This window comes from Cygnus olor, chromosome 1 (genome assembly GCF_009769625.2).
Source record: "Cygnus olor isolate bCygOlo1 chromosome 1, bCygOlo1.pri.v2, whole genome shotgun sequence".
NCBI classification, from domain to species: domain Eukaryota; kingdom Metazoa; phylum Chordata; class Aves; order Anseriformes; family Anatidae; genus Cygnus; species Cygnus olor.
Window position 1 is genome coordinate 42,818,922 of NC_049169.1, and position 20,893 is coordinate 42,839,814.

Genomic DNA, 20,893 nt, shown 5'->3' on the forward strand with positions numbered 1-20,893 from the left:
GTGTGAAAGATGTCTTTATATGTTGGAATGGATATTGATCTATATAGCCTATATAGTAAAACTATGATTTTAGGAATGTTGTTTTGCAATTATTGTAGCAGCCCACCACCTCCTCCAGTATCAAACGCCATCGTCCAGTCTCTCTGCAGTTACTGAAATCCACTTCCCTTTTCCAAATGCTTATGAGAATCTCTTTAGTGTCACACCAGCTAGCACCCCAAGCTGCCAGTTTCTCCTATGGCCAAAACCCTGCATCTCAGTACACCACTGGATTGTCTGAGGTGAGGCTCAAGGGAGAGGAACCGATGGGTCATGGTTTGTGATAGCAGGTGGTGGGATGGAGAGTGCATTTGTTTCAAATAGCACTTTGCTCATACAAGAAAATGACATGGATTTTTTTGTCATACCCATCTGGCCACACAAGACATATCAAGATATATCCCTACTGTATAGTATAGTGTAGCTCAGTGAAGTTTTCTTTTAAAATGCTGAAAATTGTTTTTGTCCCTTCCAACCACAATTTTCTGAGCCATGCTGAAGCTCTCCTATGTTCTTGACAAAGATGGTACCTTTCTGGCTTTGATTTTATAATAATGCATTTTAAAATGCTTAAAAGAAGTTACTCTTCTTTTAAATATGAATTACATTACAGCATGTTCTCTGAAAACCCAGCATGCAAATATTTCCTTTGCTGGGATGGCTGTCAAGGGGAGGATATTTCTACAAAGAGAAAAATGTTTAGAACTTGAAAAAATGGTCAACTCTTAAAATGATCCTTCAGAGTAATAAACAAATGTAGCTAATGCAGTTTATGTAACTCTAGATTAAGTAATCTCTGCTGGCAAATGTATAGCCTATCTTTTAGGAATAACAAGATTTTTCATTACTTTCATTTGCAGATGTTCTTATTTTGATAACATCCTTGAAGAAAAAAGTCTTGCTATTTCTTGGTTTAGTTATCCTTAGAATATCATTATATATTTTATTATCTTTTCCAGCTAAGGAACTTTTCCATCTTCACAGAAAAATCAAAATGGATGGGCCATCTATAATGTAGTCAATATTTTAGGAAACTTCTGTGATGTACGGTAGTTTTTACAAAAAACAGAGAACTTTGTAAGAGTATTGTGTGAATATTTTTTGAAGGATCAGTTTGTATGTTCACATTGGCTTAAATCTCATATATGGCATATGAAGACCTGATTTTCATAGTAATTTGTATCAAGCAGTTTCAATAAGTTTACTTGGGTATGCAGCATTTTTGAAAATCAGGTTTATTTTAACTCTATATGGATAAAAAGAATTGCACCTCCTTTAGTTGTCTTTGGATTTGGTTTTCCATCTCAGTAATAATCTCTCTTTAACTTGTGAAGGTATGCTTTAGAAAGGATGGTATGCTTTAGAAAGGACAGGGATTGAATTCCATAATCACTTGAGTTTATGATTCATGTAATTTGTGTGAATAATTCCATGAAAATATAATGCGCAATGTTTTTGCAGTCTTAATCATTACTGGGTTTGCATTTTTGTATAATAAGGTATATCATTAGTGCTGTCAAAAATCTATGTGATGTACTCGAAATGGGGATAAAAAATGTTCATGGAAGAAAAGCTTGCCATTGTGATCTCTCCAGTGCTGAGCATCACAATACTATTTGAGCATCTTCTGAATGTAATCTGTTTCATGATAAAGTCCATGTTAAACGTGATAGAATCCCTTTATCTTCTAAGGATTATTTGCATACTACCAGCTCTCTTGATACCTTTCGAAAGCATAACCTTAAAAAAGAAATGAAACAAAAATTAGTCATTTTAATGAGCTGTGCTTTTAATTTAACTGTCCTTCAGCACATTTATTGTTTATGCTTAAAATGAATTGTCTGGTACGTGGTTCTTGGAAATCCTAATAGAAATTATTTTATGTTCAAAGACTTTTTCCAATATTGTTTAAGTTCCAGAAGGTCCACCACAAAATTTTGCCAAGAGCAACATTACAGCAAAGTCTTTCTCAGTGACGTGGGACCCACCAACCATAGTAACAGGAAAATTTGGTTACAGAGTTGAGCTGCATGGGCCATCTGGTAAGTCTGAATTGATATTTTTGTTTCATTTTTATTTTTGTGATTATTTCCTTACACTGGCACTCTTAGTGTCACTACCAGTCAAGAATGAATATTTGAAAGCATTGCTATCTATGCTTTTCACTATTAGAATCATTAGTAATTCTTAGATAACTTATAATGGGCAGGCTTCTCCCTTAAAAGGGTAGATACACAATTAAACTCACATTAGATATTCTTAAGAGTGGAGAAAATCAGCCTTCCTCACTCTTTCAGAGAAATGACAGGCTAAGCTCACAGCTGAATTAGGAGGCTTATATGTTCAAATCATTCTCTATCTTACGTTTACTCTTTCCTCTTTCTCTTAAATATTTCTGGAGGATTTTCATCCTTGAGTATTATACAATCGAGTATATGAGTCTGTTTTGGTGTTTTTATATTTTTTTGTAACTCAGACATAGTTAAAGATCTTACATAACTGCATATAGTTAAAGAAGTCAATGAGCTGTATACTAATGCTTTTATGGGATCATACAGGAAAAGCGAGTTGAATTAATTTATAAACAAAACAACAACAACAATGACAAAAACTCCTCTTAAAACCTATACCTCCTTGATTTTTTTTTTCTTTAGGCATTCAGTCTTATTTCCAATGAGGTTGATGTCAAATTTCCTTTTTCAGAAACAAACTTCATTTTTCATCATCCTGGACAGTAGCTATATTCAGTATAAGCAAATGGTGGATTGTTTTTATTTTTGAGCTAGATTCTCTTCATTTTTCATTCCAGGACATATTCTGGATAACAGCACAAAAGATCATAAGTTTGTATTCCGTAACCTTGTGCCATTTACAACATACAATGTGCATGTTGGTGCAGAGACAAGTGCTGGCGTGGGACCAAAGACTAACCTTACGGTTTTCACTCCTGCAGATGGTAAGTTTAAAGAAATGAAGTAAATAGACTGTAAATGATATCTGATATCAGTTTGTCCTTTAAAGCTATTTAGGTACCTTGCAACAGAAGGAATGAGCATGTTATATGAGTCTTGAAAGAGATGGCAAACAAGCTAATGAGAGAAATAGCTGAAAATTGATTATGTAGATTTATTTTTACTTTTTTTTTTTTTGAGTTCATACACTGGCACTAAATTTTCTTGCCGTCAGAAGCCCTCAGAGATTGTAAAAGAAAGGTATTTTCTACCTGAATGGAAGTAGTGCTTTTTAGATTTGGTAATTAAATTGCAGGTCACCCTTGTAGTCGTTAGATGGCAGCAAGTGGTAGGGAAATAACTACGGGAAGCCACCACAGCTGCTTTCTTCAACCCTAAACATCTTGTTTGAGTAATTTTCTCTAAATCCAGGGTCTCATACCAGTTTCAAAGGTAGCCACCTTCGTACAGTGTACCTCTGAGGCAGATGTAACACTGAGATCCTGTCCTGGGACAACCAAGTGGTTAGTTCTGCCCCAGAGCCATCTGCACTATGACTTTAGAGTTTTGGCTCCCAATAGTTCACTCATCAGGAGACAGTCCTTTGCTCAGTACAAACGCCGTTTTGTCTTATATATATGTGAGATTGTACAGAAATACTGCTCTGCAGCTGAGGATTCAACCAGAAATTTGAGAATCGCTATGTGATATATCAGTGACTTCAACATTTATGTTTATGTTACAAAGCACAAATTTAGAAAACCTCTTAATCAGTGCTTGCTGCAAAGCTTGCTATTAAGGTGTAACAGCAGGAGTAACACCTGTCCTTATTTGATGCATTTGTTCCTGAAGTATCTGCTTTAGTCAGGTCTCAGAGTCACTTTCCTGAGATGACCCAGCTCAGTACAGAAATGCTTATCTTCCGTCTAAACTCACTGTCAGAAGCCAAATATTTTGTTTTGTTTTGAGTGACATGGATTGTCTAATGTCTAAATTAACCTCAAATATGCAAACCTTGTGGAAAAAAGTGTGCATATTTTTAGAAATGTAACTTGTTTGCCAAAACAAACAAGTGAAGTAACATTCTACCTGTACAGGAGCAACTCAGAAGATAAGGACATAAAATTTTATGAAATCCCTATTGTACTTTGCTTACAGTGCTGAGAAAGCTTGTACTAATCAGAGATGTTTAATTAAATCAGTTTTCCTCTTGAATATTTAGTCCCAGGTGCTGTATCAGATTTGCATCTAGTGGAAGTGGAAGCCACGTATATAAAAATTGCTTGGAGGAAGCCACAACAACCAAATGGAATCATTACCCAGTACAGAGTTAAAGTGCATGTGCAAGAAACAGAGGTGACTCTGGAAAACACTATTGTCAATGGAAAAAATATGGTATTTAGTGTTTTTTTGTTTGGTTGGTTGTTTTTGTTTGTTTGTTTTGATACAGATTTCCTTGCTAGATTAAATTTGGTCCTCTGACTTATTCTTATTCCACACAGAATGTGGAGTTTGCCACCACAGATGAATTGTCAATGCATTTAAATTTCACCTTCTCCATGCCACCTCTTCCTCTGGCTTTTTTTTTGTGTGTGTGTGTTGTTTGTTTGTTTGTTTGTTTTATCAATACTGCTATTTGTACTATATGAAAATCAAATAATTTCTGGAGAAATTATGCAGAATTTCTTGGCTACTGAAGGCAGGGCACAATAGCCGTCAATCTTATTTTCCCTTCTAGCCCTTTAATTCTTTGCAGCATAATAGTTCTTAGCAGATCTAGCAGTAGGATTATGGATGTAGGTGCCTAGATCAATATATAGCCACTCAAGCACAGATCTAACACATAATCTGTTTTTAATGCAGAGCTCAGTGAAAGTGAAGGAGTTTGCTTTCAAGTTGAATGGTATACATTAAATAGAGCCCTGGAGCCAAACATTAAGGAGTAGGGGGAAAAAAAATGAGGATAAGGATCCATTCATTAAACCAGGCTGGGGTCCTTGGAAAGTGAAAGTATATGACTCTACTGTGATACAATCTTTAATTATACAGACACAGAAAAGATGAAAATTGTCTGCACAGACATGCTTTAATGCTGGGATTTCCTTATTTTTGAGTTCTTAGTTTAGAATCACAGGAGCTTTATCACAGTTTATTGAATATAATTTTCTAATTAAAGAAAAAAACAAATCATAACAAACATTACCTCATTTGGAACTCCATTGACCGCACTTTAGAGCATCTACAGGATTTCAGCTGTTGGAAACACACTGATAATAGCACTCAACAATGTTTAGCTATGAAAGGCTGTTATCTCAAATGGAAAAGTCTCAGAGGCAAATGATATTTCCATGTAGGTTACTATTTTCCTATAAAATGTATGTGAAAATGAGGTGCATGTAGGTTTTACCTGTTGGTACTTAGGTGAGATTATTGCTGTATGTCTGCCTGTGGTCAATCCCATCTAGTTTTAGTGGTTAAAAAAGCTGCTTTGCCTTCTTTCCACCTGCGGTCTGTAGGGAGGGGGCTAATGTGTATTAATTACATCACTGTAAAAGCATCTCTTTCTGGCAGTGAAGTTGGCCATATGTGCAAGTGGGGAGCGTTCACAGATGACAGCAGAACAATTTAGAGACACTGTAGTCCTGGATTAGGTCCCAGATTCTGAAGGGGCATAATGATTAGTGCTTACACACCATTTTGTACCTATGTTCTAGCCACTGTCTTTTCAGCTTTCTTTGTTCCTCTCATATTAGTTGTTACTCCCTTTATATCTACACCCATCCCTTTCCAACTTTGTCTTTTGCCCACGCTGTCCTACTGACTTTGCCTCCCTTTCATTCTCTCTTTTCACATATTTACCCCCTTATTTTCCCTCACCTTTTTATTTCATTGCCTTCTATTTTTCTCCTTCTCTCCTTCTCATCTCTCCCTCACCCAAAGGCTACACAGGAATATTTTTCCCTCTGATCAACCTAATCAACCTGTTATTCTTTTTCTTCAGGAGCGTTTGAAACCTTCTTCTTGTCTATACTTTCAACCCTGTTTTGGAACATGTGTAGTAGAAATGGAGTCTCCCAAACTCAAATATGTCTTTTCAGTGTATCTCTAAGGATAATAACATTAAATTTAAAGGCCTTGCTCTAAAACATGGGAGCATTGGAGTTTTACTGCAATGTAAACCCATAAATTAAGAAATATTAAGAAATTAAGAAATGCATTTGGTGTTTTTTTTTAATTTTTAAAATGAACAGAAATGTTAAGCTACTAGCAACTGAGCTTTTTCATGAGAAATATTGTTTTGCAAAGTTAATTACAGTATAGTGTATAAATATTATTGCCAAGTTGACAAATACACAATTTATATACTATATATAACATGAATTAAATAATATAATGTTGACAAGATTTGTGATTTACTTATATCTTTCTAATTTTTAGTATTTGATCAATACTTTGGAACCATACATGATAAATGAAAACATCAAGCCTTCTCCCATTTCAAATTCAGTGGAAACAGCCAATGAATTATACGAAGGTTCAGCTGAAATGTTTTCCAGTATTCAGACAGCTTCCCCAGTAATATTTACAAGTGTATCTGGTGATAATTTGCCTGCTATAAATGGTGCTGCGGAATTACATTCTGCTTTGGGTAAGGTATTTTAATATATTTTTCTACCTGCTCCTTTTCTCTAAAGGACCCCCCATCCCTGTCCCAGATATGATCTTTAGCACATGGTTCAAGCAAATTATGAATGGGTCATTTGCTGGAGTCAGATTTTTTTACTACTGAATAACTTTCTGAAGCAAATGGGAAGGCCACACAGGCAGGAACTAGCCCCTTGTCACCCAGCTGACCTTCTTCCTAGTGAAAGGAGCACCCAAAAGCCATCAGCCAAGCTGCATAGACAATCAGTTATTACAGTTGCCAAAGCAGGTGTGATTGTCAGGGATTAACATATCTCCAAGCCCTTCAGAGACCTTGATTTCTCTAAGCCTTTTGACTAATAGGTTTTCAAATGTCAGTGAAGGTAAATAGGTCAAAAAGTTACAACTTTGCTATATGGGTGACAAACAGGTGGAGATGACCCCATGACATGGTGATGTCATTAGCGTGTACACTTGTTCTGTATTATCAATGGAACAGTGTTTCTTTTCTAAGTATGGATATTTACAAATCATTAAGCAGGACCTAGCTGACAAGCAGGGGCTTAAAATACTACTACCATTTTTTACAATGAGAGTTTTGAACAGTAGACAGTCAATTTTTTATATTCTGAATGCACTTTTAAAATCACTGAATTTCTCCGTATATACCACCGTCAAAGACCTGAATTATATCCATTAATGTAAACTACAGTGGAATTTTTCTTTACTATGTTAATCCTAAAGAATCTCCTCTGTCATACAGAGAAAGTGTACAGTGCTTAAAATGTGAGCGTTCTTTTTACCACCTCATTCAGTTTGAGCTAGTCAGTTGCTAAAATATCTATATTGCTGAAAAATTGATTTCAGACAGCATCTGTTGTAATCTAGCACACAAGTATTATAGTAGTTATAGTAAAGTTGTTGACAGCCAAGTTTTCAACAGTGCTTGCTGATTTTTAGATGCCTCCATTTTAATACTGATCTTGCAAAACTTTTAACCTGATGCTCAGATATGTGAAGTACCCATACTTTGTCACGTTGCAGTGGCGTAGTGGCTCCTTGCACTGGAGGATTTTGACTAGCACAGTTGGATTGCTGCCAACTTTGAACTTTATCACAGATGCACTGAAAACTCTTTGTGTACATAAGCATAATTTCTTCATTTTGCTGATCCTGACTCTTCTGCTAAAAATACCAGAGTGAAGGGATATGCGATGGGAGCCATTTTAAGTATAGCTGTTACAGCACAGTTGAGAGGGTAAGGAGGAGAGAATTTGTCTTTCCTAACTTAAAAAACAAAACAAAACCAAAAATACTAACAACCTAGGAGCCAGTGTTCAAAAGTATGTTCCAGTGTTCCTAGGAAGTATACGAAGAATGCCTTTTCCTAGTTCCTAGAAGATTTCTTTTTTTTTTTTTTTTTGAGATAGCGCTCAGTGTACACGTCAAGTTTTTAGTTCACTCCCATTTGTTCTTTCAGATAGGCAAATCTATCTATTCTTCCTACTGTCTGAATTTCATACTTCATAGAAGACCTCTGAAAAGCAGAGAGGATTGCACACATGAAAATGGACCTACAATAACCACTCCTTGATTATGAGATGCTGTATATTTTCTTTATATTTTTTTTAATTGCCATGAAAGTTGATTCTTTTTGCAGTAAAATAGTTCAAGGTTATCGCATCAAACTGAGTTTAGAATGCAAAAGCAAAAAAAAAAAGGTTTTCAAGTAAGTAACTATTTCTCTCCATTTGATCGCAGATAATCAGTATGACATTAACATTTTGGCTGAAGAGCTGTCGTATGTTATAAAGGGCCTTGTACCTTTCACAGACTACACAATCAGTGTGTCTGCTTTCACTGCTATTGGAGAAGGGCCACCATCTGTTCTCACTGTCAGGACACACGAGCAAGGTAATGTGTAACTTAGAACTAGGTTAACATACGTAACTTCTTTCATTGAAATTTTATTCTATTTTAAGTTATTTTGCTTACTGTTATATTTTTGTGTTTTTGTTGAAGTTCCAAGTTCAGTGCAAAATATATCATATAAGAATCTTAGCTCCTCCTCTGTTTTGCTGTGTTGGGACCCTCCAGCAAATCCCAATGGGAAAATTATTCATTATACTGTTTATGCAATGGAGCTGGATACAAAAAGAGCATTCCACACAACAACTTCAAACAACAGCTTAATTATGACAGGTACAGTGCCATTTGATAAAAAATAATTGCAAATATATTATGCAAAACCATTTGTTCCAACTTTATGTAATGTAGCCATTTGTAAGGTAGATAGACCAAATCTCCCCCAGCCACACACGACACATCTGCATGTGAAGGCAAAGCTGGGACACTACTGTCAGACTTGTCTTCTGTAGAGAGGTGTACAGGGAATTTGAGAATGGAGGAGAGGGCTACATAAGGCAAGTAAGTTAGCAAGTAGTAATTTGTGAAATAGATTTCTCATTATTTTTTTCTCAGCGTCTTCTTTCCACACAGGAAAATGTTTCTAAATTGATAATTCTTTTTCAGACTCGATTTTTTTTCCCCCACAGTATTTGTATGCTGTTAATAATATATTTTTTTCTTTTAAAGTGAAAATTCTGATACTAATTGAAGAAAATGTATTTTTAATGGGGTTTCGGGCATTTATTTGTGCTAACCAATGTAATGCATATAGAATAAAAATGTGTATTTGTATGTACATGTATACATCCCTTGTTTTCACAACTAAATTAAAGCTATTTACAGGGTTGAAGCTAGTTGACTTATTTCAAAATCTGTTGATTTGACTAAGTGCTTATTTGACTCTCCCCAGATAAATGGTATTATACGTATTCTATCTTTTAGATGGCAAATGTATATCAAAAAGTCTTAGAACAGCATCCATTTTAATAGTTTTATAAATAAGCTATGAGATGTTCAAGGAGGATCATCAGCAATAATTTGGTTTTTACATGTTTTTTTTTTAGGTTTAAAAAAATACACAAATTATAAAATGAGAGTTGCAGCCTCTACCATGGTTGGAGAAAGTGCTTTGTCTGAAGAGAATGATGTTTTTGTGAGAACTCCTGAAGATGGTAAATACATTGTTTCCAATGATGATTTGATTTCTGTATTGAAGTTTGCACTTCTTCATAAGTCTGGACACATAAATAAGGAGGGGTAGAAAGCATATAAATAAAACTAATGTTTCTCAAAATTGTTATTCTTCTATCAGTCAGTGAGTTTGTTCAGCTTATTTTTAGGTAAGTGCTAGAAATAATGATAAAAGCTGCAGCATGACCAGCAGTCCACTAATTTCAACTCTGATAGGCCAAGAGGTGAGGTAAGAAAGCTGCAGAGCTGAGGTTGCTTCACTGAAAACAGTGTGTCCCTAGACCCCATCTAAACTATAATCAATTGTCTTTGGGACTCCAAAATCCCCTTCCTTCTTCCCCCCGCTTTGGTTATCATATGGAAATTAGGTTGTTTTTTGAAGCATCTGGAAACAGCAGCTTTCAACAATTCAGAAGCCATATTGATGTCTATAAGCAGAGCTCCTGGTAAAGTGAGCTTTTTATGGTATTATACACAGTTATTTTTAGACAGGTTTGGGGCTTTAGTTCTCTCAAGAATGGTCAATAGTTTTAATGTAGGCTATAATACTACCTTATAAAGATTTCTGAGGCTTCCTTGTTTGCAAGACATTATCCACACGTGAAAGTGCAGTACCTGAAGTTGCCATTGGCCTTTGCAAAGAGAACATGGTAATTTGATTTATAGAGCAGCGATATGAATTTAATGCTTAATCTTTCCTCATTTATAACAGGTTTTTATTTTCACTGGTTTCAACTGGAGTTATAAGAGTTATTTCCAGTTTTTATCAAAGTAATAAAGGAGATAATTGTCGAATTGTTATTTATCTCTCACAGCTGCCAAATATGCTACATACAGGAGGAATAATTAAGTGGGAATAAAAGAGAGCAAAGGATTGCAGGATTAAAAATTGTAGAGGTTTATGAGGTCTAGATGATTTGAGTAACCAGCCAACCAAAATATCAAATTAAGCAGTGAAGCTTAAAGTGCTCCTAAATTTTTTTAAAGGTTGCATCCTTCTACACTGTTAGTTTTTGCAGAAGGAAGGCATACCACAAGAACAGAAAATTGCCTACCTATGTATCTTTTTTTTCTCAGAAATAATTTTTAAGTTTACAATTCCCTGCCTCTGAACATAACAGAAAGTTGTTCAAAGTTGAGTATCAGGACAACAGTTCATCCATTGGTAAGAGGTACATGCAAATCTATGGGAAGTCATAGAGAGAGAATCACTGATAGTTCTTACCTTTTTATAAAGCTCTGTGTAATTACTCTTGTCTTGTTCTTTGTTTTCTTTAGTTTTCCTGAGGTAATTTGTGTTGAGATTCATGTCTCTTAACTTTAGCCAACCTAGCAATTACAACTTGTTTGACTCCTGAAAAGAGAGAGATACCTCCAAATAAGAGAGTCATTACATCTACCTTAGATAACATATTAGAATTGAAGATAATATGCTGTGGTGTTTAAATATTTTTACCATGCCAGATAATTTTCAACTGAAATGCATTTTCAATTTAAGCTTCTTCACATGGGAGTTATCCATGTGGGCAGTCCTGTCATCCAGAGAGTAGTGATCTATTACAGTTAATGTTTTTCATTCACAGGCTCAGAAACCAGGAATTAAATTGGTTTGTGAGACCCTTACACCAAAACCTTTCAAGATAAATTCTGAAATGCCTGTGTACATGTATTTGTACACAAACTTAAAGTATAATCCTAAGTTCTTACTTGTTGTTATTTTATGGTGAGGTTATTTCAGGGGTGAAGTGGTGAAGCCTTCAGAGGAATCAAGGTTGACATTCAGAGCTGATCTTATTCGTAAGTGCAGCCCACTCACTCCTTCAACACTTCAATGTGTTATGAGCTCACTGGAGTCACATGAGTACATTGCCAGTAGATTTAGCCAACACACTGCCCTGGAGCTGGAATTGTTTTGTGCCTGACCTTCTCAGCAGTGTATGCAAGATTTACACTGGGGTCTTTGGGGTTATCAATTAACAACTGTATCAGTAAACTAAAGGGAATTCAGTTACACTGCATACAGTCCCTTTCCCTTGTTCAATTGTTGGTTGAGTGAAGTAAGATGAGTGGTTATTTAAAAAGAAAGCAGAAAGATAGCATTCAAAGTTAAAGAACTTGAATTAGAGGAAGCCAATAAGAGGATTTGAAGAATCAGTCTGAATGAAAGCAATAGACAGAAGAGGCTGTATTTGTTTGTGTTTTGTTTTTTTTTTTTGTCTTGTTTCTTTGGTTTTTAAGCTGCACTTTTGGATAAATTTGTAAGTGAATGAAAGGAAAAAAAATACAGAAAAGCTAAGGTGTCTGGGATGCAAAAAGATGTCTAGTTTTATTAGTGGAAAAAAACAAACAAACAAACAGATATTAACTCAGACAAAAAGTGGTAAAACCTTGAGAAGGAGAGTGAGTGAGTAAATCATTGCCTTTTTGCTACAGTTAGCTATGCATTTTGCTACAGTATCAGGATATCTCAGTGTGTTAGGATCCAATAGGTTTATAAGATCAGTCCTATATTCAATTAACTGAACTTCTCAGAGTTCTTTTTTTCTTTGATTTCTGTATCGCAGAACCAGACTCCCCACCCCAAAATGCAGAGTTAGTAAATGTAACTGCAACAGAGATAAACCTGAGATGGTTACCACCTGAACAACCCAATGGTCTCATAACTCACTATGAAGTTCTGTACAGTGATTCTAATGATTTATTTATTAAAAATGCCTCATCTACAAGTATATCACTTACTGAAATGAGGCCGTATACTCTCTACAACATCACTGTAAGGGCATTCACCAGACTTGGCCATGGGAATCAGTCATCTTTCCCACTTCTGGTGAGAACTTCTGAAACTGGTGAGTATATGGCTTTTAAAAAAAATTTTGTACTTTTTTCAGTCAACTGCTTTATAGTGATGTTTGATACCCAAAACGTCTTCTGAGATGCGAAGAATGAAAATAAGGGAGGATCTGAAGGATGGAGCATTTTGAGTGAACTGCAACCTATTAATGGACTGATGTGTTCAAAGAGCTCTTGGGAGTTCTGTTACCATTCTGCCATGAACTTAGGCAGAGTTGTGGGCTTATTTCACTGGGTCTCATGGTATTTATTCCACTTCTTGATATTGCTTAAGCAGAAATGATTTATCCTACTGAATGCAGAGTTTTTTCAAATGTCCTTACATTGATAAGAATGTTTAGGGCATTCTAAAAATCTGTCCATGCCTTATGTGATCTTTGGAGCAAATTGTGCTGTCATTGTATGATTATGAGTTGCTGGAATCAGATATATTATTATATCAGACAAAATTTGGGTAACAGAAAACACTTTTGTATTTCTGTGGGGGCAGAAATACACGTGTACACAAAAAACAATTGCCATGATACAGCAATTGCCAGCTGCTCCCTAATGGACAGAGATTCAAGACCCAAGGGGGGTCCCTGGGCTTGCAGGGCAGGAGCTTCGCTGGCCGGAGCCTGTTCCACCAACCCTCAGTGCCGGGGGCAGCCAGAAGCAGCTGAGTCCAGGTTGCCAAATGAGTCTGTGGTGATGAGGCAGGTCTGAGGTCAAGTGAGGAAAGTGAGTCAGCAAGTCAGGGTCAGGATCAATTTCAGTGACAGTAACTAAGTCAGACACAGCCCAGTGATAGCTGAGCAGGCCCTTGGTGGTGGGGCCAAGTGGAGGCCAGTCTGAGATGTCTGTCTGCAAGTCGGAGCTAGGTCAGTGGTACTTCAGCAATGCAGCAGGAGCTGTAGCTCTACCAAGGACACAGCAAGAGAGCCCCAGTTGAAAGTACCTCCCAGAGGACAGTGGTCAGCCCTGGCTGTGGCCTCACTGCTGCATTGTCTGTGAGCGTGTCACCAGCGAGGAGGCAGCCCTCAGCTGCTCTGTTGCTGAGCTGGCCCTGAGAGCCCCCACAGCCAAACCTCCAGGAGGCAAGTTGATCTCAGGGCCCTCACAACAATATGTTAGGGTCCCCCCTCCCCCACACACGTTTTTTTTTTTTTTTCCCTCCATACAGGCATTCACACAGTTTGCATATTTCACCTTGGGAGAAGGAATACAAAGGCTATTCCTGATATGAAAAGTAAATTATGGCAGCACAACATGAAAAATCTTCTAATAATAGCTAGCTTAGAGGATTGCAGTGATAGTTATAGGATGGTAGAAGGAAAGTTTAGTGCCATGCTCTAGTAGCTTTTTTATCTGGTGTGTTAAGATGATTTTAATATTTTTTTTTAAAGAATGACCTCTCCTTTGTCAACGCAGTGCATGTCTGTCATATCTTTTTGATCTTCCAATTTAGCCTCCTGAAATTTATTTTGTACAACAGACAACCCCACCCCCCAAAGCCTCCCCCCCAAAAAAACAAACAAACAAACAAACAAAAAACACAGAAAACCATCACCAAGATAAAAGTCAAAATGTTTACAGTGTGTTTCCTTGTAACCAGTCTAAGAAAATGTTTAAGAAATCAATGAAACTGACTGTGATCTTTTACAAGTCTAAATTTCATCTTCTAGTTCCCGATTCTGCACCGGAAAGCATAACCTATAGGAACATCTCATCTGTGGAAATTGAATTATCGTTTTTTCCACCATCCATTCCCAATGGAATCATACAGACGTACACAATCTATCTCAAGAGGACTGGTGGAACTGAGCAAAGAGTCATAAACACTACTCATCTGGTACTACGTATTACAGGCTAGTATATAATGATCTGGAACTTAAGGCAACTGTAACTTGTTCTGAGAAGGGTTCAACTGACTGACTGATGCATATCAATTAATTCCCTGGAAGGACAAAATCATTCTTGTCCTTACATTGCTATATGCTGCCTCTCCTGAGAGGCAGCCGGTTGTGTCCTGCAGTAATGTAGTGGAATGGGCCGTGCTTGGTATAGAATCTAACATGCCTCTTATTGTGCTGTAGATGTTTAAAGTATAAAGAACTCCAATAATATTTTTCATGTATCTATCATTGTAACAAAGTAAACACTGAGGTCACCTATGTATCTTTCTGATCTTTTTATTTATTCTGTCATTATAACTGCAGCATAATTCAGCAGCTAATACTGGCAGCTCAATACTTCAACTAGTATATTTTCAGAGTATCACTAAGCATAAACTTTAAAGCATTCCAGGAATATGAGATATAAAGTGGTCTAGAGGGCAAGACGTATGAGGTGCGGCTGAAGTCACTTTTTTTTTTTCAGTCTCTAAAGGCACCAATCAGAGTAAATGATGGGCCTGTTCAGCACTTCGGAACTTCTACTTGTGGAATAGGATCTTGATATTGTTTTTTCCATTAAAAGAAAAAACTTTCCCTACTGAATGGTTGATTTTCTGAATTGTTCTTCTTTATTTAGGTTTAAAGAAATATACAGAATATACAATAGAAGTGTCTGCTAGTACCATTATGGGGGAGGGCCTTCGTAGTGCACCTCTGCATATACTGACTGATGAGGATGGTAAGTCAGAACAGAAGTTGTGATGTGTCATTGCTTGTGGTCTTAACCTAATCTTATGCTTCATATCAGATATGCATAGGTTTTATACACATTTTTGCAATAACATCTCTATATCTATCTATCTACACATTCAACGACACGCATCTGTGTTTGCATCTTTGTGTGTGTGTGTATAGATACTATTTAATATGTTAACCAATACAGTCTATGTGAATCATAGGATTCCTATGCATGGGCATTTGGTCTTAACATCTTCTGCATTTGAAGGATCTTAATTTACTATTATTATTTTAATCAAATACTAGAATTGAATATTGTGTTTTGTTCTGCTGTTTTGTGAGAGCTGGAGAAAGGGAAAACCACGAAAACCAGCTTAAATGGTCCAGGGACATTTCTGGTTCTTTTACTTGGAGATTTTTGGGTTCTTCTAAACAGAGGCACACGCACACAGAGATGCAAAATTATTAATATTATGAAAGTACTCGAAGTCCATCTTCAGTAGTACTAGACTTTGAAATTTGGCAGGGAGTGTTCTACAGGCTCACAGTAGAACATAGTCATCGAATTCCCTGCTAATTTGTACAATGGACCGCAAATCAGCAGAGGGACCTTAAAATGATATTTGCACTTTCAGTAGCCAATGTAGTTGTATGAAGTTATCACTGATCTCCTCTGGTACTGGTACTGGTTAGGGACTCCTGAAAAAAATTCAAAGCAAAACCTCAATTAAGTGCTGTGACTTGTATTTGGAGAAGCCTGTCTATCTCTCTCCATTGCTTAGGGAGGAAGTTTCTGAAAACCTAGATTAAAGCTGTATTGACACAAACATCCCACAAGGCATTCTCAAATTAAGTCTCTCTCCATCTTTTAGGAAGCATTGGCTTGCTCAAGATCCAATTTTTGATGATAATAGATCTTTGCAAGTCTCCAAGGTGTTGATGAGCTTAAGTTCATGCTGTCAGTAATAAACTTTTGTTCAATAGTAATGTTGTTGGAGCACAGTGGGAACGGGTAATTTGGATAAAACCATTTTTACATAGTGTATTTTCATTTAGAGCAATATTGATTCTATTCTTCAGCAAAAAAATATCCCCTGAATAAGAACTGTACAATGAACTAGGCATGCCAAGAAGATACAACATTCGGTGTTTCATAGATCTTTCATTGTATAGTCAGTGAGGACAGTGTAACAAGAAAAACACTAAATACATCTGTCACCATTTTTTTGTTACTAAATGCAGATGCTTACTGAATTCAGTGAAGCTTTGTTCATGAAAAATATTTTTTTCTTGAATGTACAGAGTTGTAAAACCTTTATGCCAACTTTTAAGATAGCAATAGAAGGAACAACTGAGAAACAAAAATGTTTATAATACACCACATGTACTTTTTTCACAGGAACACAGTGTTCCAAGTTTCAGACCAAATGTTTCATAGATTTGCTAATAGCTATGCTCATATTCTCAATTTCCATGCATGACTACAACTATGACCTGAATTTTTAGTACATGATGCTATTTGGATTAATTTGAGAAAAACAGAAGTCATTCTAATAGTACCACATAGTGATACATATATCCATGAATCAAGAAGAAGGTTTGCTTCTCAATAACATGCTAATACAAAGAAATATCACTTATACAGACATAGGTATGTTTTACTTCAGTAATATTTATATGAACTTCAGAGTAATTCAATTAAAATGAATTCAAACATGGTGTAACACTTTCCCTTACTTATGATGTTTCCCTGCACAGTTGTAACATGGTGTCATGTAAAGTTCATCTTAACATGAATTTTAATGGTCTCAGTCAATGCCTATCTTTATAGTTGCCCTTGTGACATGCTAAGTGTATGAATGTGGTCCTTATTTGATGGAGTGAATAGGTTTTACTGCTGCCTAGTATCCCACATTTTTATCATCTCTCGGTGCCATGCTTGTGCATTTTTCCACATTTTGGTGCTTCATATAATTATTTCCAGCACCTCTTTTTCCTCAGGGGAACTATTTTGCTGTATTTTACACGTGTTCATACCTATAAAGCTCTTGTTTTTATTAGAAGAAAAAACATTACAGCAACATACTTGGACAGTAGGTGAATCACTGTGACCTACCCATTGCTCTGTTTTCTCATGAAGTACTTTTTCCATTGAATCACAGAAACAGATGTTCTAACACCACCATGCAAAATCTTCTTTTATCATCTGTCAGAAAAAGGAAAAGAAGCTGTGCTATAACATTAGTTGATGGATACTGTACCGGTGTAGCACAAAATTCACTTTCCATCACATATAATTAAAATCCTATTTAAGGATGCTGCATATCCCATCGATCTTAGCTGTTTAACAAGATGTTGTGTCCTGTTCTCTCATTTCATAGCTCCTAGTTCTCCTCCAGAATCCCTCTCGGTAAAACAGTTGTCGGGTGTCACTGTGAAGTTGTCATGGAAACCTCCACTGGAGCCAAATGGAATTATCCTCTATTACACAGTTTATGTCTGGTAAGATTTTCTGGAAATAGTTCTGAGGATAAATATTAATCTGTAACCTAGCAGGAATGTTAGGTTTTTCTTACACAATGTGTTGATTACATGTTTTTGGAGAATACATATTCATCCAGCACTTAGAATACTAGCCCTTTGTGTATACAAATTCAGATATAATGTGGTAACTGAAAACAGGGGTACTAAATATTTTGCAAGTGGTTTCAATGTTTTGTTTTTTTTATATATATTTTTTTCTGAGGGTTTTATTTTTGTAAATTAATTCAAATTTTAATTAGAGTGTGGTGACTTTCATTCTATACTGATTGGGCCTATTTTAAGGCAGGGCACTGGCTAATCCTAAAATGTAAAGGAGATCCGAAATTGACATGAAATAGATTTCTTTTGTAGAAAGTGTGTAAAAGCAATTTGAGATCTCTACTAGCTACCATCCATATGGCATAAGAGCTCAAGAGTTGCAGTTTTAGTCTTTGTATGTGCTATTAGTTATGCCTGATGTTGTATTTTGTAAATGTTTGTAGCAAACAAGTATTTCTTTAATATATAATTTTCACTTACTATGTTGTTTTTTTCTTCTACCTGTCCTTTCTTCTTCCCTGCATTTGTTTCCTGTCCTTGCTCCCGGGATCTTTTTTTTAATCTTTCAAAAGGAGTTCGGGCATTTTAAAACTTGCAGCTTCTGTCCTGTTCTCTGCACAATGTTGTTCAGTCTGGTGATGTGCTGTTTCTTCATAGGTCTATGTATAACTTCTTCTGGGATTGAAAAGTTTTTGTTGTTGATCACTTTTAATAACTGTATTAATGCTGTACCATTTTATTGCCAATATAAAAGAGCCCGGTAAGCAAATGCTAAGGAATTCCACCTTATGAGACGTGAACCAGGTGTGCAAATTCAGTCTTTATAAACGCTATATTATTGAGCTTACATTTATTATTTTAATGTGACTTCACGGTTTTGGGGTAAGATTTGTCCTCAGTTCCTCAGTAGAAATTATAATTTCTAGTTAAGCTTGTGATCAAATGAACAGGAGTGTGCTCCTCTTTCCAGAAGAGTTAAATTTAGCTTGTCTTGTTACTTCTGCTGTGTTGACAAGGTCTGGTAGTCTTTAATCACAAAGAACAATAAATTTAATACTGTCTTCTATCTAGGAAAGAGTTGCTTCATGATATAGATTACTGTTTTGGAGGACTTGAGGTTATTGAAATTTTCATCCTTATATTGCCTAAAAGCTTATTGCTTTTGTTATGACGAGTTAGTAAGAATTAGTTTTTAAAAACTGTTAATTGAACCATCTTTCTAAATATTTGAATTAAGCAACCACATAACTTTTTGCAGTAACCCTTGTCCTTTTTCAGTCCATATTCTCCTTGCTGTGTCTTATCTGTCCTTACTGTGCCATATCTAAAATTAGACAGGCATTAAGTATCATCCTGAGACAAGGACATTGGAGGAAAACTCCCTTTGCCTTCCAAGGGGTCACAGCTTCACTTTTTTTTTTTTTTTTAAATTTATGTATTTAACAGAATTGGCTATATAATTTCATCCAGTGTGTTGCAGGGTGATATATGACAAGGCAAACTGCCATGCCATAGCTTCTGCTTTTGGAGGGGCATTCTCTGTGTTACTGGGGAGATTGTTATTCCCAGAGCTTCTTGATAAAGCAGAAAGAAGAAAGCTAATGCAGGTGTTAAATAATTGTTCATTCTCTTAAATATGTTGTGGCAATTACAGAAAATTTGGTAAGATTTCTGTAATGATTTGGGAACAAGAATCCACAACTACAATGTAAAGAGTAACATTCTCTTTGATATTGTCCTTCATGAATTTGTCACAGGACACGGTGATTTTGGGTACTAGAAAGTAGCAAAGGAACTTTCTGGGTACCTTGAGTCTATAAACTCCTGCTCGCGAGTCAGCAGTTCCATAGTACCAAGGCGCATTAACAAAACTGTTCAACTTGCCAACAGCTATTGACTTTTTGCTGTACTTGTACAGCAACCCATACCACTGTTCTTTTAAAGAAAATATTTCAGGCTCAAAAATTGGCATTATCCCATTGAATATTTTTTTTCTGAGATAATTACTGGCTAGATCTACTTAGAGGTGCAATCTTTTAATGAAACTGTAGTACCTGTCTTTGTCTAGTACACAATTTCTTAGGACCTCCTTTGTCTGCGTTTTTGAAAAATCTCATTTAAAACTTAATATTATTGTTCCTCATTAAAATTCCTCAGGTTAGCGTATTCTGCTAGACCTCTTCTCATTGTCTGTGAAGACTGAATTCACTTTGATCATTATATTCTTATTATTTTAATTGCAGTCTCAGTTGTTTTCTAAACAGAAAATCAACTTTTCCTGAAAAACTCCAAGCTTTAGTTCTTCTTTGTGACAATCTCCTAATTGTGGAGATGTTCTTTGGCAAAAAAGACATTATGAGAATGCAATTACTCAGCGTGGCAGTGTTTGCAGCAGTAAGCTGTACGTTTTCTTCTTAAATTATAACCAGCTACATTTTTCTGTACTAAGAATATATTGGGCAAAGATCCAAGAAAATACATCTTTTCTTTGTATAGAATTTAATAATTGTGACAGCAGCCTTTTGTTTTTCTTTATACACTACTCAAAATATCAGAACTTTGAGAAAAATGTAATGTCGGTGACACTGTGTTACAAAGACTGCTTCCCTGAGAAGGATCAGCCTCCATTGTTTTGGTTTTTTTAAATTGTAAAATTATCTTTCCTCTATGAAATCCCATTAGAAGCACAGAGTATCCATTCATACAGAATTCTTTGCAGAATGGAACGTTAGCCAGCTTTTTTTTTTTTTTCCATAAAATAATAAATTAATTTCTTGAGGAATAACAGACTTTTAAAATTCAAGTTAGTTATTTCTGTATCTTACTTTACTTTCTTATAATCATTTCATACCTATGCTAATACCAGCATTTTATTAATGTTACATCTTATAGTCATTCTAGGTTGGTTTTGGCCTGACTAGAGTTCCATTCTGATCCCTTGCTACATTCCACCAGAATTAACTCAGCACCAGCTAATTCCTGCTCCATATCATCTTCTATTATTCCATTTATAACTTCAGCCTTCTGACCAATTTCACAGAGTCACAGTAGGGCATGCTCCCTGCTATAATCTTTTTATATTTCGCTATTCCCGTCCAGGGAGACAGTTTAGTT

General features: G+C 36.0%; 1 protein-coding gene across 1 annotated transcript in view; it reads left to right on the forward strand.

The window, feature by feature from the left end:
• The window catches only part of PTPRQ (protein tyrosine phosphatase receptor type Q), a 118,861-nt gene that overhangs the window by 21,416 nt on the left and 76,552 nt on the right, over nt 1-20,893 (forward strand). The window contains exons 13-23 of the mRNA XM_040554070.1: nt 1,953-2,081; nt 2,849-2,995; nt 4,213-4,385; nt 6,429-6,639; nt 8,397-8,549; nt 8,658-8,837; nt 9,608-9,715; nt 12,299-12,580; nt 14,249-14,431; nt 15,096-15,197; nt 17,578-17,698. Of these exons, the coding sequence (XP_040410004.1) occupies nt 1,953-2,081; nt 2,849-2,995; nt 4,213-4,385; nt 6,429-6,639; nt 8,397-8,549; nt 8,658-8,837; nt 9,608-9,715; nt 12,299-12,580; nt 14,249-14,431; nt 15,096-15,197; nt 17,578-17,698 (1,789 nt within the window). The remainder of the gene's footprint in view (nt 1-1,952; nt 2,082-2,848; nt 2,996-4,212; nt 4,386-6,428; nt 6,640-8,396; nt 8,550-8,657; nt 8,838-9,607; nt 9,716-12,298; nt 12,581-14,248; nt 14,432-15,095; nt 15,198-17,577; nt 17,699-20,893) is intronic.